This window comes from Pipra filicauda, unplaced genomic scaffold, assembly GCF_003945595.2.
Source record: "Pipra filicauda isolate LSUMZ 115617 unplaced genomic scaffold, ASM394559v2 scaffold137_size4652046_pilon, whole genome shotgun sequence".
Lineage (NCBI taxonomy): Eukaryota > Metazoa > Chordata > Aves > Passeriformes > Pipridae > Pipra > Pipra filicauda.
Genome location: NW_024103851.1, coordinates 2,819,364 through 2,832,480, shown reverse-complemented (window position 1 = coordinate 2,832,480; position 13,117 = coordinate 2,819,364). Strand labels below are relative to the sequence as shown.

The 13,117-nt window shown below is 41.3% G+C and overlaps 1 protein-coding gene across 5 annotated transcripts in view; it reads left to right on the top strand.

Annotated features, from left to right (window-relative positions):
• Window positions 1-13,117, top strand: part of HECW1 (HECT, C2 and WW domain containing E3 ubiquitin protein ligase 1) — a 259,900-nt gene that overhangs the window by 124,687 nt on the left and 122,096 nt on the right. For all 5 annotated transcript variants that reach the window (XM_039378406.1, XM_039378403.1, XM_039378405.1 and 2 more), the window contains one exon: window positions 6,818-6,912. In XM_039378406.1, coding sequence (XP_039234340.1) covers window positions 6,818-6,912 — 95 coding nt within the window. The remainder of the gene's footprint in view (window positions 1-6,817; window positions 6,913-13,117) is intronic.

The window sequence follows — 13,117 nt, the reverse complement described above, 5'->3', positions numbered from 1 at the left end:
AGATTAGAAAAAATACTAGGATCATCTGATCTGTTGTTCACACATCAGTTACAGCTACAAATACCAAAATGCGTTATTGGTGCAGAGTTAAGGTTATTTGAATTAAGGTTCTAACTGTGCATTTCTGTATCTTGGCAAGTTTGCATTTTTTTGGTTAAGTTGAATCTTGATTAGAAATTTTCTGAGTATTCTACTACTTATTTTTGAGCTATTGCAGTTTCCATGCAAATGTTTGTGCCTGAAATTATTGTTATGTACTGGTCAGCCTTAAATCTTGCTCTGGGTACTTTTTTGTTTCTTGTCAGGAAGTATTATAACTATCTGAAAGGCGAGACTTTAAAATCTCAAATCTCACAATGTCCCCAAAGAAGTGTTATGTGTTTGTGCGCTTTTTAGAACAGGGCAAGGAAAAAGTCATCAGAAAATTGGGAGAAATTCTGCAACAGGAATTAAAGAAGCACATCTGTTTAGGCCTTGTTTGGTTTTTAAACTGTTAATTGTCTAAAAACTGAGGCGCTTATGGAAAACCATAGGTGGTTGTGATGCTAAACAAATACTGTGAAGGAAAGAGTAACAAAGTCAAACCTGAAGAAGAAAGAAAAAAAGTGCCCCCTTAGTAAGACCTCTAGGAAACATGGAGCATAATGTATGAGCTGTATCAGCAGCTACCTGTGAAACCTCATGTCTCACTGAGGGGGTACTTTTTTTCTTTCTTCTTCAGATTTACTTTCTTACTCTTTCCCTGTCTGCCTTTCCTTGTCTTATTTCCTTTTCCCTGCTTTCTTCTCATTTAGTCTTGTTCAGACAGTCTTAGCCTCTCTGCCCTCTCCCCTGTCTCACTCTCTCTGTGCAGCGATTCTGTTATAATCTCAGTCCTCTCCTCCCCTCCAGGACATTGCTTACTCACTTCCAGTACTGTAACACCTCATATAAACTGCCTTTAATCTCCCTCTGTTTTAGCTTTCCATTGTTATTCCTTGTCCTGTTTTTTTTTCCCATATGCCTCTCCCAGTTTCCGCATTGTATTCAAACAGTTCTCCCCTTCATTGACTCATTGTCTTCACTTTGACAGTTGTATCTCCTCTTCCGGAGATTACCGTGGCTACTTTAGTTCAAGACAGTCCTACAGCATCATATGTTTGTTTATTCCACTTCTGGCTCCTCTCTAGGGAAAGCTTTATGACTCGTAACTTAATTGCTTTGCTGTCTGATTTGGTTCACTTGGTTCCCACCTACTTACCAGAGACAGCTACCTTTTCATTACTGGTTTTGACACCTCTCATTTTTTATGCACAATGTTTGCCCAAAAGAGCAACAACAGCTCTTTTAGTAATAGATTGAATTGATCACAAATGACTCAGTTTTTAACACTGGCCTTACTTCCCTGAGAGTTTTTTTCAGCACTGAGAAATGCTTAGCTAATGCCTAGTCACCTCAGCTATTTAATTGAAACAAAAAGTATCACGGGAGTAAATCACAACAAGCTTGTGGAAGTGCCCCAAGTATATCACACGCTCCTGTCAAACACCAGTGATGCTTCCTGCCTCGCCCAAAGAATATAACTTAGCTTTCCTTGAAATACTCATTAGTATGTTCTGGGGTTTTTTTTTTTAGCTTAACAAGGGAAACTGTAATCCTGGCAGAGTGCTTTTTTTTTATATTTAAAAGAATAAATCCACCTTTATGGATGTCAGCTAAGCCTCTGACATCAGATTGGCCTTAGAAAGCAAGGAACATAAGATTACAAGAGTAAGTGAACTTTTGGGAAGACATTTAGGGCAGTTTTGACAACTCTGAAGGAACGAGGAAGATGAGTAGGAATGGAATTATTTTAGAGGGAAAGGTTATCAAATAAACCAGCAGGAGTAGTAACTGACAGGAGAGTGGCTGGATGATGAGTACTAGGACATCTCTTGGAGACTTTAAACTTTCGATACCTCCAGATGCAATTCATCATCAGACCTTACTAGATTTTATCTCCTCTCACTTCTGTTTAGTAGGGTATTTTCAGTGGGTGATTGCAGAGGCAGCATAAACTATTGCCAAGAAGAATAATGTTCGATTGGTAAATTAATTTTCCAGTTAATTGCAAAACTGATTTCGTAACTCAGGGCTCTGATAGAGAAATAATTTTTGTGAAATGATTTTTTTTTTTTCTTATGAGAGGGATGAAGCTTCATGGCAGAGTTTCTCTGGTAAAAGTTAAACTTCTCAGTGCTTTCCTCTGAATGAGGAGTGGTCTCTGTGGTGTGCAGGGATGAACTACATCCTGGCTCCTCTCCATGAGCCTCCCTCCTATGTGGTCCACAGAGGTGCTTGCGGGCCATGGTGCAAGGAGTGAAACAGAATCACCCACACACACACCACGTTGCTTGATTCTGATTATCCTGACTTGCCCTGCCTTGGGGCCCTTCCTTTGGGGCAGTTGTATTTTCTGCACCTGTGACAGTTATGGTGGTGGATCTGAGCATGCAGCTGGGGACTTTTATTTATACAGATACGGCGGAAGGCTGTAACACAGCCGTGGTAAAATGGTGTCATAGTGTAACTGCAGCCAGCAACCAATCCCCATGCAGCTGCTCGCTCACTCCCACACCAGTTGGACTGGGGAGAGAATCAGCAGGGTAAAAGCTGGAAAATTCATGGGTTGAGATAAAGACAGTTTAATAGGGAAAGCAAAAGCTATGCACACAAGCAAAGCAAAACAATAAATCATTCACCACTTCCCATGAGCAGGCAGGTGTTCAACCATTTCCAGGAGAGCATGACCCCATCACATGCAATGGCTGCTTGGGAAGACAAATGTCATCACTCCAAATGTCCCACCCTTTTGTCCTTCTCACCCCTACTTTATATACTGAGCATGATGTCATATGGTGTGGAATATCCCTTTGGTTAGTTGGATTCACTTGTGGCAGATGTGTTTCCTCACAGTTTTCTATGCACCGCCAATCTTCTCACCAGCGTGGCAGTATGAAAAGCAGAAAAGGCCTTGGCTCTGTGTAAGCACTGCTCAGGAATAACAATAACATCTCTGTATTGTCATCACTCTGTTCAGCACAAATTGAAAACACAGCTCCATAGTAGCCACTGTGAAGAAAATTAACTCTACTCCAGCCAAAAGCAGCACAAGTCAAGATACCAAGCCTGCTGTAAAGGGATTACAATGCTGTTCTGTTCTTGATCCATGAAAATTGCTGAGCAGAGTGGTAGTTGTCAATGGGCATGAGTATTTCTGAGCATCTTTAGACATCTCATCTCTTGGAAGATTTACCAGTCTCACTACCACTTTTGCTAATTGAAAGAAGAATTTAACCTCATTACTTCCTGACCTTAACATCATAACTTCATTATGGGATCCAGTGAGCTGCTACTCGTAACTAGAGATGAAAATAACAATGGCACACATTTCTTTATAACTGGGGATTAAATGGACAACACCTGCTCCTGACCTGTGCACTCTGCCATGTAGCAAGGGCATCAGGACAGAGTTAAATGGTCTCCTTTATTCCAGGACAAGCTAATATACAAGACTACAATGCAAACATCTTTGTAAAGACATATTATTTACAAATGCCAGCTGGATAATGTTCAGGTTAATTTATATCACTGCCTCGCTTATACTTCCAGTGTTTTCTGTTCATCTGCAGAGGCAGTGGTACCAAGCCAGCAAATGTCTGCATCTGTTTTGAAAATGTCTCAGAGGTGATTCAAGAATGCAAGAGAATCTTCAGATAGATTAAAATGTTAGGACTCTGTGGCAGTGAAAAAACATTGCACTGATAATGTTATTTGGAAAGAATGGCTCCTGGCCAAAAAATGCCCAACTAGGTCTTTTTTGCACATAAAGAAACTGTATATAATTTTGCAAGATTTATATTTGTTAAAGTTTTGTTTCTCCATTGAAAATGGACATTTTCCTAATATTTTCAGTCTGCAAATGATATGAGCAAAAAGGAGAGGGAGGAACCCAGAAAATGTTCTTCCTCTGATGCCTCTAGTGCAACTTCTCAACCTGCGAAGGCCTCCATAAGACTTTTTGCTCTCAGATCTGTTTTCTGAATGAAACCTTTGATGTTCATTAATCACCACCTCAACTGCTACCTGATGAATGGCTCCACCTCTACCACTGTTTTGGATTCAGTGTGACACTTGCCTCATTCTGAGTTGCTTTCTTGCCAGTTGGCACCTGTATGAAGGCAGTTTGGTTGCAAATTTAATTAGAAATAGTAGTCATGTGAAACTGAGAGGAACCTTCAATACCCACAGGGTTCTTTCCAAATATGTATTCAGTCATCTTAGTAATCCTTTGTCCTTGAAAGTAGTACTAATATCCAGATTAACTACATATGGATATATTATTTTCTCCTTGTGTTCTCTCTGTCTAATACTTTTAGTTTAATTAAATGGATTCTTTTAAACCGTAGTTTCCCAGTGTATGTGGTAACTGATTTCCTACTTGTCAACCTAAGACAAAATTTCTTGCTGTGGGGTCTGAACATTGTCATGCAGGCTAGTACCTGAAGTTATATTTTATTAGCTACACAAGTTAATTAAAAAAAAAAACACGAAAGCGTCTTTTTCTTTTAGCTCTCAATGTTCCATGCAAACTGTAGCTAAAAATCTCCAAGGGAGAGGAAAATTAAGATTTGAATAATTGGTGAGAACTGCATGTTTTAGCTATTGTGATACCCTCAGCTTTTGCTGTCCTCTCAGCAAGTAAATGAGTTAGCTGCTGAGCTGTTAAAAGTCCTGTAGAGAAAATTACAATGTGAAAATTCAATCTGGACTGGCAGTTTTTCAGTCCCACGGGCTCATCTAGCTTTTTTTGCTGCTAAAAGGAAACAACTGCTGCTCCCAGGTGCAACAATAGGGTTGCTTGCTCAGCTGCACTGACACCTCAAGCAAGTCTCTTGAATTTGCAGAATTGGGGCCTAGTTGTGAATTAAACCCCAGGATGGGCCCCACAGCCCCTCATGGAGGTGCTGAAGGACTCTGCAGCCTGCTCCAGTTCTTATGGAATGCTGTGAGGTAAATGAAACACATGTACACGTCTGTGCATACAGTGGGAGATGTATGTATTTTCACCGTGTGAGCAGAAATGTGCACCTGGTCGTCTGAGGAGCAAGCTGTGGGGATGAAAAATACGTCAGCAGATGAACTACTCTGGCACTGTGCTTGACACCAATTGGCTGTGCGTTCCTGCAGGGCTCCTCAGGGAGCAGCACTAAGAACCCACCTGAAAGCGAGTGGTGCTCCAGTTACTTGGGAACTTAAGCTCTTTGCTTTTCATCTCCCAAGTCACATATGAAAGTCAGGAAAGCTTTGCACTTCTAAAATTATTTTGTCTTTCAAAAAAATCAGGATTTCTTTTTCGTCTTGTATCCCTGTGTATGTGTGGGCATCAGGGTAAGTGACTCAGGCCTGCATTTTTGAGAGCTTCCACCACTTTTCACATCTCCAAGTTTTGCTTCCACTTGGAGCACTGCGTGGCTGTTTCTTGGATCTAGCAAACAGCAGATCACAGCACCATAATCTGGCCAAAGTCTCAGCTCTTAATATTGCATAATCTTTTGTCACAGCTGCAGTGATTTAGCTTATATTGTTACTGGTGTTAAAACTGCAATACAATTTTTATATTAAAATACATAGCTGGCATTTCTTTATTATTTTCCTACATAGGCACTGTAGTTGCAGTGAATGTTGTTGTGGCTCTGCAGGCAAAGGCTGGTGTTTTCCTTGGGCTTCAGCAGCAGCTGCAAAGCAGGTGTTAAGGAAAAACTTGATTAGGAAGAGCACCTTCAAGTATTTTATGGAACAGATGAAAATTTCCATGGCATTTTCTGGTTAAAACTAGAAAATGTGAATGCTGCTTTTATTTAAACAGGTGTTTTTCAGATCCGAGGAACATACCTGTTACATATATAACCGTGGATAATTGCTGCCAGCAGGCAGGCCAGAATGTGCACCAGGAGGTCACCGGTTCCAGGGAAGAAGGGGAGCAGGATCATGGCAAATACTAGCAATTCACGTCTGTTTGTAGTTACAGTCCAACAGAAAAGCTGGATGAAATTGTCTTTCGTTCTTGTAGCACACAAGAAAGGGGGTTGTGAGGGGCTGATTAGCAAGAAGCTATTTTCACTTATATGCCTTGATACAGTTATTGGAATGAGTTTCCCTCACTTAATATTATTTATTTGAATGTCAATGCCCAAAATCATGATCTTTCCTGTGTTCCTCACCTAATCTAAATCTCTGGAAGTCAGTGGAAATACACTGAGTCAGGGTCTGGTGATCCTCTGTTGTTTCTGAAAAATGCTTTAATGTTGTAACTGACAGAGCAGTTAATCTGTGGAGATCTATGTCCTTGCCCTGACCAAGGCCAGAATGTATTGGCACAGTGAAACCTGTCAGCGAGCAACTATGCAATCTCATTGTGCTAAAAAAGTTTCCCAGTTTCTTAGCACATTAGTGTTTAGTGTGTCTAACAATGAGGGTTTATCTGTTCCTACTTTTTTTCTTCCTAATGTAGCTAAAAGAGTCTACTCAGGTGCTCTAAGGTCTGTCTGTCATAACTGCTGCTCAGAAGAGGTTTGGATTTGAACTATTTTAAATCACAGGAACCAAACTCTAAATTTCACTCTGGCAAAGGGGAAGATCAGAGGCAGGAGATATCCTGTCGTGCCAGACAGACAGAATGAACCATTCCAAATCTTAACTGCTTGCCAGTCTTATGCCTGTGAGCTGCAACTGATCACACAGCTTCTCCCTGGCAATTCTTCTAATCTTAAATAATCCATTTCTTGTTTTTTTTTAGCTGAAACAAAGATCTGCTTCAAGTACTACCATGGTGTGAGTGGGGCCCTACGAGCCACAACTCCAAGTGTGACAGTGAAAAACAATGCAGCTCCTGTAAGTTATGCTGACATTTTATTTTTTTCATGTATGTTCCCTGTTTTTTCACTGTGCTCTGCCTTGCTTTCCCTGCCTGCTTTGTATACTTTTTTAACAAAACTGAATGTAAGATTTGCTCTGCAGTGTACTGTGGTACAGAGAAATGTGTAGTCTTTCAATGAAGATGTGGGTTTCTACACCAGGAGAATGCAGATTCAGATCTAAGTATGTCGCAGATAACCCCTCTGATCTGAGGCAAGTCCCACATCCTAGCTGCATCCTCTTCTGTAAAGTTACCTTCTCTCTGCTGGGTGTTGTGAGGTTTGCATGATACATGATACTTCTAGAGGATTTGGGATCCTTGGGTGGTAAATATGGTAAGTGTCCAGAAAAATTTTCCTGTTTTAAGGTGCTTTTTTCAAAATCAAGCCACGAGCATTCTCACAGCAGTGTCCCTGAGTTCCAGGAGCAGCCACACTGTGACACACTCCCATCAGTGGTAAGAAGCGGGCACCCAGGACCCGATCTATCAAAACACTGGACATCATTTTTGACAGATTGAGGCTTCTTTGAGAGAAATTTTGATTTGCTAAAGCTTAGCAAAGCTCTGTGGCTCAAATGGATCTAAAAAGCTGTATATCTTGCCTGGTGTTGGAAAATTTCATCACCTGAGAGTGAAACATTTTTTAGAAGCCTGCGGAGAGACTTGATGACCTCCAAAGCTTGTCTGGCCTTGCTGACAGCATTTCACTGCCTGCCAGGCTTGGCAGAGACCTGCATGAGCTGAGGAGTTGTAGTCCAACCAGCATAAGAAAAGGATGACCTCAGATATTGTTTAGTCTGGAAGATGGTTTCAGGAAAAAACTATCTTGCCTATGGGTGTATTTAGATTTCAGTGGACATCACTGAAGCTTAAATTTTTAACTTCTATTTTTGGTGTGGTTTTGTTGTTGTTGTTGCTTTGTTTGCTGTTGGTGGTGGTTTTTTGGATGGTTGGTTGGCTGGTTTTTTGTTTTAGGATTTTTTTAATCTTAATATTTCTAGAACTGAAAAGTCTCCCATGCTGTGTATTGGCAGCATCTGGTTCCACCAGGGCTAGGAAGGATTAGTTTCTTCACCATTGAGCCATGAAAAGACTTTGGTGGTTTCTCTTTACCTTCTTTGGATGCACACAATAGCTGCAAACTGGATGCTGGGTAGGGGCTGCTGGCACGTCCTTTAGGAATAAAAGGCACTCATGTCTTGTGCCTGTCTGATGTGCTCACAGTAAAGCCATTCATCAGTTTTAGAGCCTGGAGAGTTTCCTTCAGCTGTCTTCAGAGGAATATTATGATCTGACCTTGGATATCTTCATCGTGTGGGATGCTGAAAAAGTTCTTTTTAGCCTGTATTGAGTCATGTATTGTTGACTCAGGACTTGCTGTTAATTTCCCAGTAGTTATTAATTTGGGAAGACAGTCTATGCCACTGATTTAGTCCCAGTCTTCTCTGAAAGGTAAGCCAGCCAACCAACGCAATAAATACCAGTAGGTTAGAGATTAGAATTTTTTTTTTGCTTTATTCACATCCATGTCTTAGACCTGAGTGGGAACGACTTAAGCAAATTTTTCAAGTCTAGTATGGAAGGGTTACTCTTTTGTTATTAAGTATCAGCAGTATGTATGGAGCTAGTAGAGGAATGTCTGAGGACCTGTGCCTTTGTCATATGCAAATATGTAATCTCTCCAAGTTCTTCAGTTGAGGCCTTTACATACGTATGTCTAGGGAAATAAAGCAGCCGTTCCCTTGCAGCTGAGCAAGACTTGTGTTTAAAAAAAAAAATCCTCTTCATGCAGTACTCATGGTCTTCCATAGAAATCAGATGAGAACCACCTATTATGACCTTTAGTTGAGTATACTGTGTATGACTGAAAAATAAAATACAATTAAAAGTGGTATCAGATAACAGTTCTCTGTTTGAGGGCCAAACCAGTGTCCTTGGAAATAGCGTTCTTTTTCTATCATCTTCTAATTTTCCCTGCCTTTCTGGATTGCAAAATAGCTGGTGTGGTTTTTTGCAGACCAGAGAAGCCAGCAGTGTTCTAGGTGCAGCATCTTTTTCTCTGTTGTTTTGCTGCATGACTTATTTTGTGCATTGTAAGGCAAACATGAAGACAACAAAAGAAAGGAATGGCAATAAAGGTTATGCAGTATGAACCTGGATGGACCCTTCTGTATGAGTGCAAAGAGGTGGGAGAAAGTGTTATAGATTTGAAAACTCCTTTAGAGTTTAGAGAAAAATATTGGGCTGATTCCTGCCTGTGTGAAGGCTTTCAGCTAAGTGTGATCCTCCAAACTCCAGTCCCAGCTGACACCATCAGATGGCTTTCTCCATCTGGCTCTCTGCAGTACATGCCCAACCCTTACTAAAGTATTTGAATGTTTAACAGCACCCTGTACCATTGGCAAGTGGTGTTACTCTTACTGCACAGATGGGGAAGGGGATAACAAGGGATACGCCCAGGCCTAACCTTTTCTTGGTTCTTGCTGCTGAGGCTTGGGTTACACTGTGCAAAGTGCAGACGTTACCTTTAGAACTGTACTCACCTTTTGGCTGTGATTTCACTAATTTCAGTAATGGACTTTTGGTTCTGGTGGAAGGAGAGAGGGAGAAAGTGTTCAAGAAATCCCAAAATGAACTATATCCATTTTAAAGCATATTTTTTCTAGATACTGACTTGGAGCAATGATCAGAAAACTGTTGCCCAAAAGAACCAGCAGATACTCTAGTTTGTATTTTGCTATGCTCATCCATCTTCAGTCAGAGAGTTTTTCTATCTATAGCTTTTCTTATCCATCTTGCTGGGTCCCTTCCCATCTCTCTTCAGTGCCTCCACAGTGAAGTATACTGAGGGGGGCAGCCCCATCTCTTTTTTTTTTTCATATGTCTTGCATCATAATCTGAGCACAACTGAGTAGGGAAGAAGTACTTTGTTTTATTTTCCCCTATTCTTCTGTATGATCAGTTAAGGGCCGTGATAGTCTAGTGCCAAACCTATAGCTCATCTGAGGTCCCTGACACTTCTTATCCTAGTGAGACTTGGCACACAGGGCCCTTCTTGATGGAATAGGATGCATCAAATTCCTCAGCTGTTTTCATTGCTCCAGTGATTCAGAGCAATGCCTCGGTCTCCCAGGCATGTCATTTACAGTACCAGCAAAAGCCATGGTCTTCCAGCTGCTGTGGGCTGGATGGAGAGAGGGGCTCTGCTGCTCAGAGGAAACTGTCTTCAGATCCTGGGACAGGTTTCTGCACATCCAGTCTGCTGGAAGAAGGGATCCTGTGGTCTGTGCTTAGAAATTTACCCTGTATTGCAGTCAGTAGGAGTTTTAGCAGTGACTGAGGGACCCAAGTGTGTTAGAAAAAATAATTTTGCTGGGAGAAAATCTCATTAGGGATCCTGCTGTGGATGTAGAGGCTCAAGTTTTTTGAAAAGATGATTGCCTTGAACCAAAGAGAGTTTTGCCATTGTAGTGACAGCATCACAAATTCACTTTGAGCTTAGGCTGTCCGCAGGGGAACAGAGGGAACGAGGCTTTGTGTATTTGACACAAGCAAACCTTTTCGTTTGGCACAGCTTAGGAAAAAGATCCAGAGCAGGTGTCCTTTGAGAAGCAACATTTGGGGACAGATGCCCTTCTGGGGACAGTGTTTTTCACTGTTAGCACAAATTCATCTGCAGCTGATGCCAGAGCCACCCAAGTGGGTTCTGTGTGAGCCTCTGAGCGTGTGGCACCTCCTGCGGCAGGGACAGCAGCTGGCATGTGGGCGGCTTGGTGTGTGTCCTGTCCTGCCTGTCAACCATACCTGAAAACACTGAAAACCAGCAGTATCCTAACTCTGCAAATTAAAACCACCACATCAACAAAACACTCCATTGTCTGTCTGACTGCAGTTTGCTGCAATTGGAAAGGGAAAAGAAGCCTGAAGTAGTCATGCTGGGGGCTCTAAGCGGTTACCATTCTTGTTCACGCGCTGCTGAGACCGTCTTTAACTGGCAGTTGAAAGGAATCCTGCTTCCAAAGGGGAAAAAAAAGTTGCTGTGTTAGTTGGATGTCTTTGTATAGCACCAGTGGTGCTTTAGGCTGAGTAGCATCTAACGTTTCTTGTCTTATGAATGTTCTGCTCCATTTGAGTTTATTTCCTTACGCTGTAACCCAGTTATTAGAGCTGCCTTGCCTGCTGATTAGGATGCCCTGCAGTTCGTTTGTTGGTGAAAAGTCCTGTCACATTTTATCGCCTGTGAATCATCAAGCTTGAATATCTGGGAACGAAGGGCTGTGCGCTTTGGCCAATTCATACATGGCAGGAGTGTAAATGTGAATTTGGGGCAGCAGATAGGCCTAGGGTAATGGCAGTAAAATAGAGCACCTGCAATTCTGGAGGGGGAAACAATGAAAACAAACATCCTGGATAGCTTCCTTTTTTCTGGACTAGTAGAAAGCAGTGCTTGTGCGCAGGAGTTTATACTACTAAAGCATAAACATTACCATGGCATGGATGAACAAACAGTTTTCTGAGTAGAAAAGGACATTTTTACAACATCTGGAATGTTCCTCTATTTGTTACTCTTCATTTATTTATAATGTTGTCACCACTGATTCATCCTTACATCAGACATTGTTGTAGGAAAAAAATACATGTTACAGCAATTAATTCTAGCAATAGAAAAGTGTTATCCAGCTAATATGAAAATGATTTAACCTGAATGTGGTTTACTTGCAGTAAAATAAAGCTGGCATGAGAACAGCATGCAGAGTGAAGAAGAACCTTTTCCCCTAAGAGTTTATAGCCTAAAAAGATAAATTGGATACATCACAATTAAAAGACAGTAAGTGGAGAATCAATGCTTTAGCCTCAGGACAAATGTCTTCACTAAATTGGGAGCATTCACGCACTGTGTATTTGATGCAAAGAACCTCAGCTGATTGAACCTCTGGAGCTTTCATGCCATAGTTCCTGTCTCATAGATCATGGTGGCACTCATCAAATACACTTAGCATCATGGGGAAAGCTATGTAAATTGGAGCTAATTATTGAAAGAGACCTTCTCTGTGTTGTATTTTTGTGGAAGTGCTGCCTCAGCTGGGTTTCCCATGTCAGGAATTAGTGTTTGATAAGCTGCTGCCATTTGGTGGTGACTGATCATTCCTGAGGACTTCCTGCCATAAATATTTGCATTATGTGCTGTCACGTCAGAGCGTGGGCTGCCAAGGAGTGAAGCATTGATAGTGAAGCATTCTGCCTCATTTCGATGTATGTGCTGCAAGATGGGATTTTATGAGAGTGTGCATCTCTCATTCTATCTTGAAGGCTGGATTTAAAAAATCTCATCTGTGTCTTCTTTTTCACTTCATGACTGATTCTGTGATAGGTGAGTTTTAAAACTGTCCTTGTTTCTGGGACATTGCTACAGAATACATTGTAACAGTCTGATTTTGAGAGCGTAGGAATAATTGTACTTCAAGAAATAGCGAATAAAGAGGGAGCAGAAGATTCTAGAGGCTTCTGCACTGTTCAGCAACTGAGGTTAAAAAAAAGAGTTTATGGAAAACACAACATCAGGCTGTTGCAATTAATCACAGCAAAGAATGCAAACCAGGTACATCTTTAACAAGTGTAAGTGGTGTACCTTGGAAGGCTCAGCATTTCCAGGGAGGGAAGCAGCACTTCTCTGGAAGATATGGGTATGTTTAGGTGACTGAGTATTTGTCATGAGTGAGCTAGAGAATCCCCTTTCCTTATCTTGAGATGAGAGGTAGCCAGGGCTCCCTCAGCTTCAGCTGCCTTCAAATACAAGGCAAGGAACAGCATTGTTTAGTACCACCTATATTCTATCCATCCCTGTATATGTCTCCCTCTATTACCTGCAAAGGAGATTATGTCATTTAGGAATGAAAAAAATCAAGCCAAAATGAGCAGGGGAAATGACTGGAAAATACTCACTCACCTGGAAGGAAGCGTAGATTCCAGCAGTCAAATACAAAGTGCTCTCTGCCAGGATACAGAGTTAAAGGGCACCTCACAAAATATGTATCCTAAAAAACAATTGCTGAAAGAGAGTGGATTCCACTGATTATGCATTTGAGATGAATGATGATAGTAGCTGATCCATAAACTGTGGATGGAAAGTGACCTGTGTAGGCTTCTCATTTTTGGAAATATCTGCCCATTTTTTGTTTT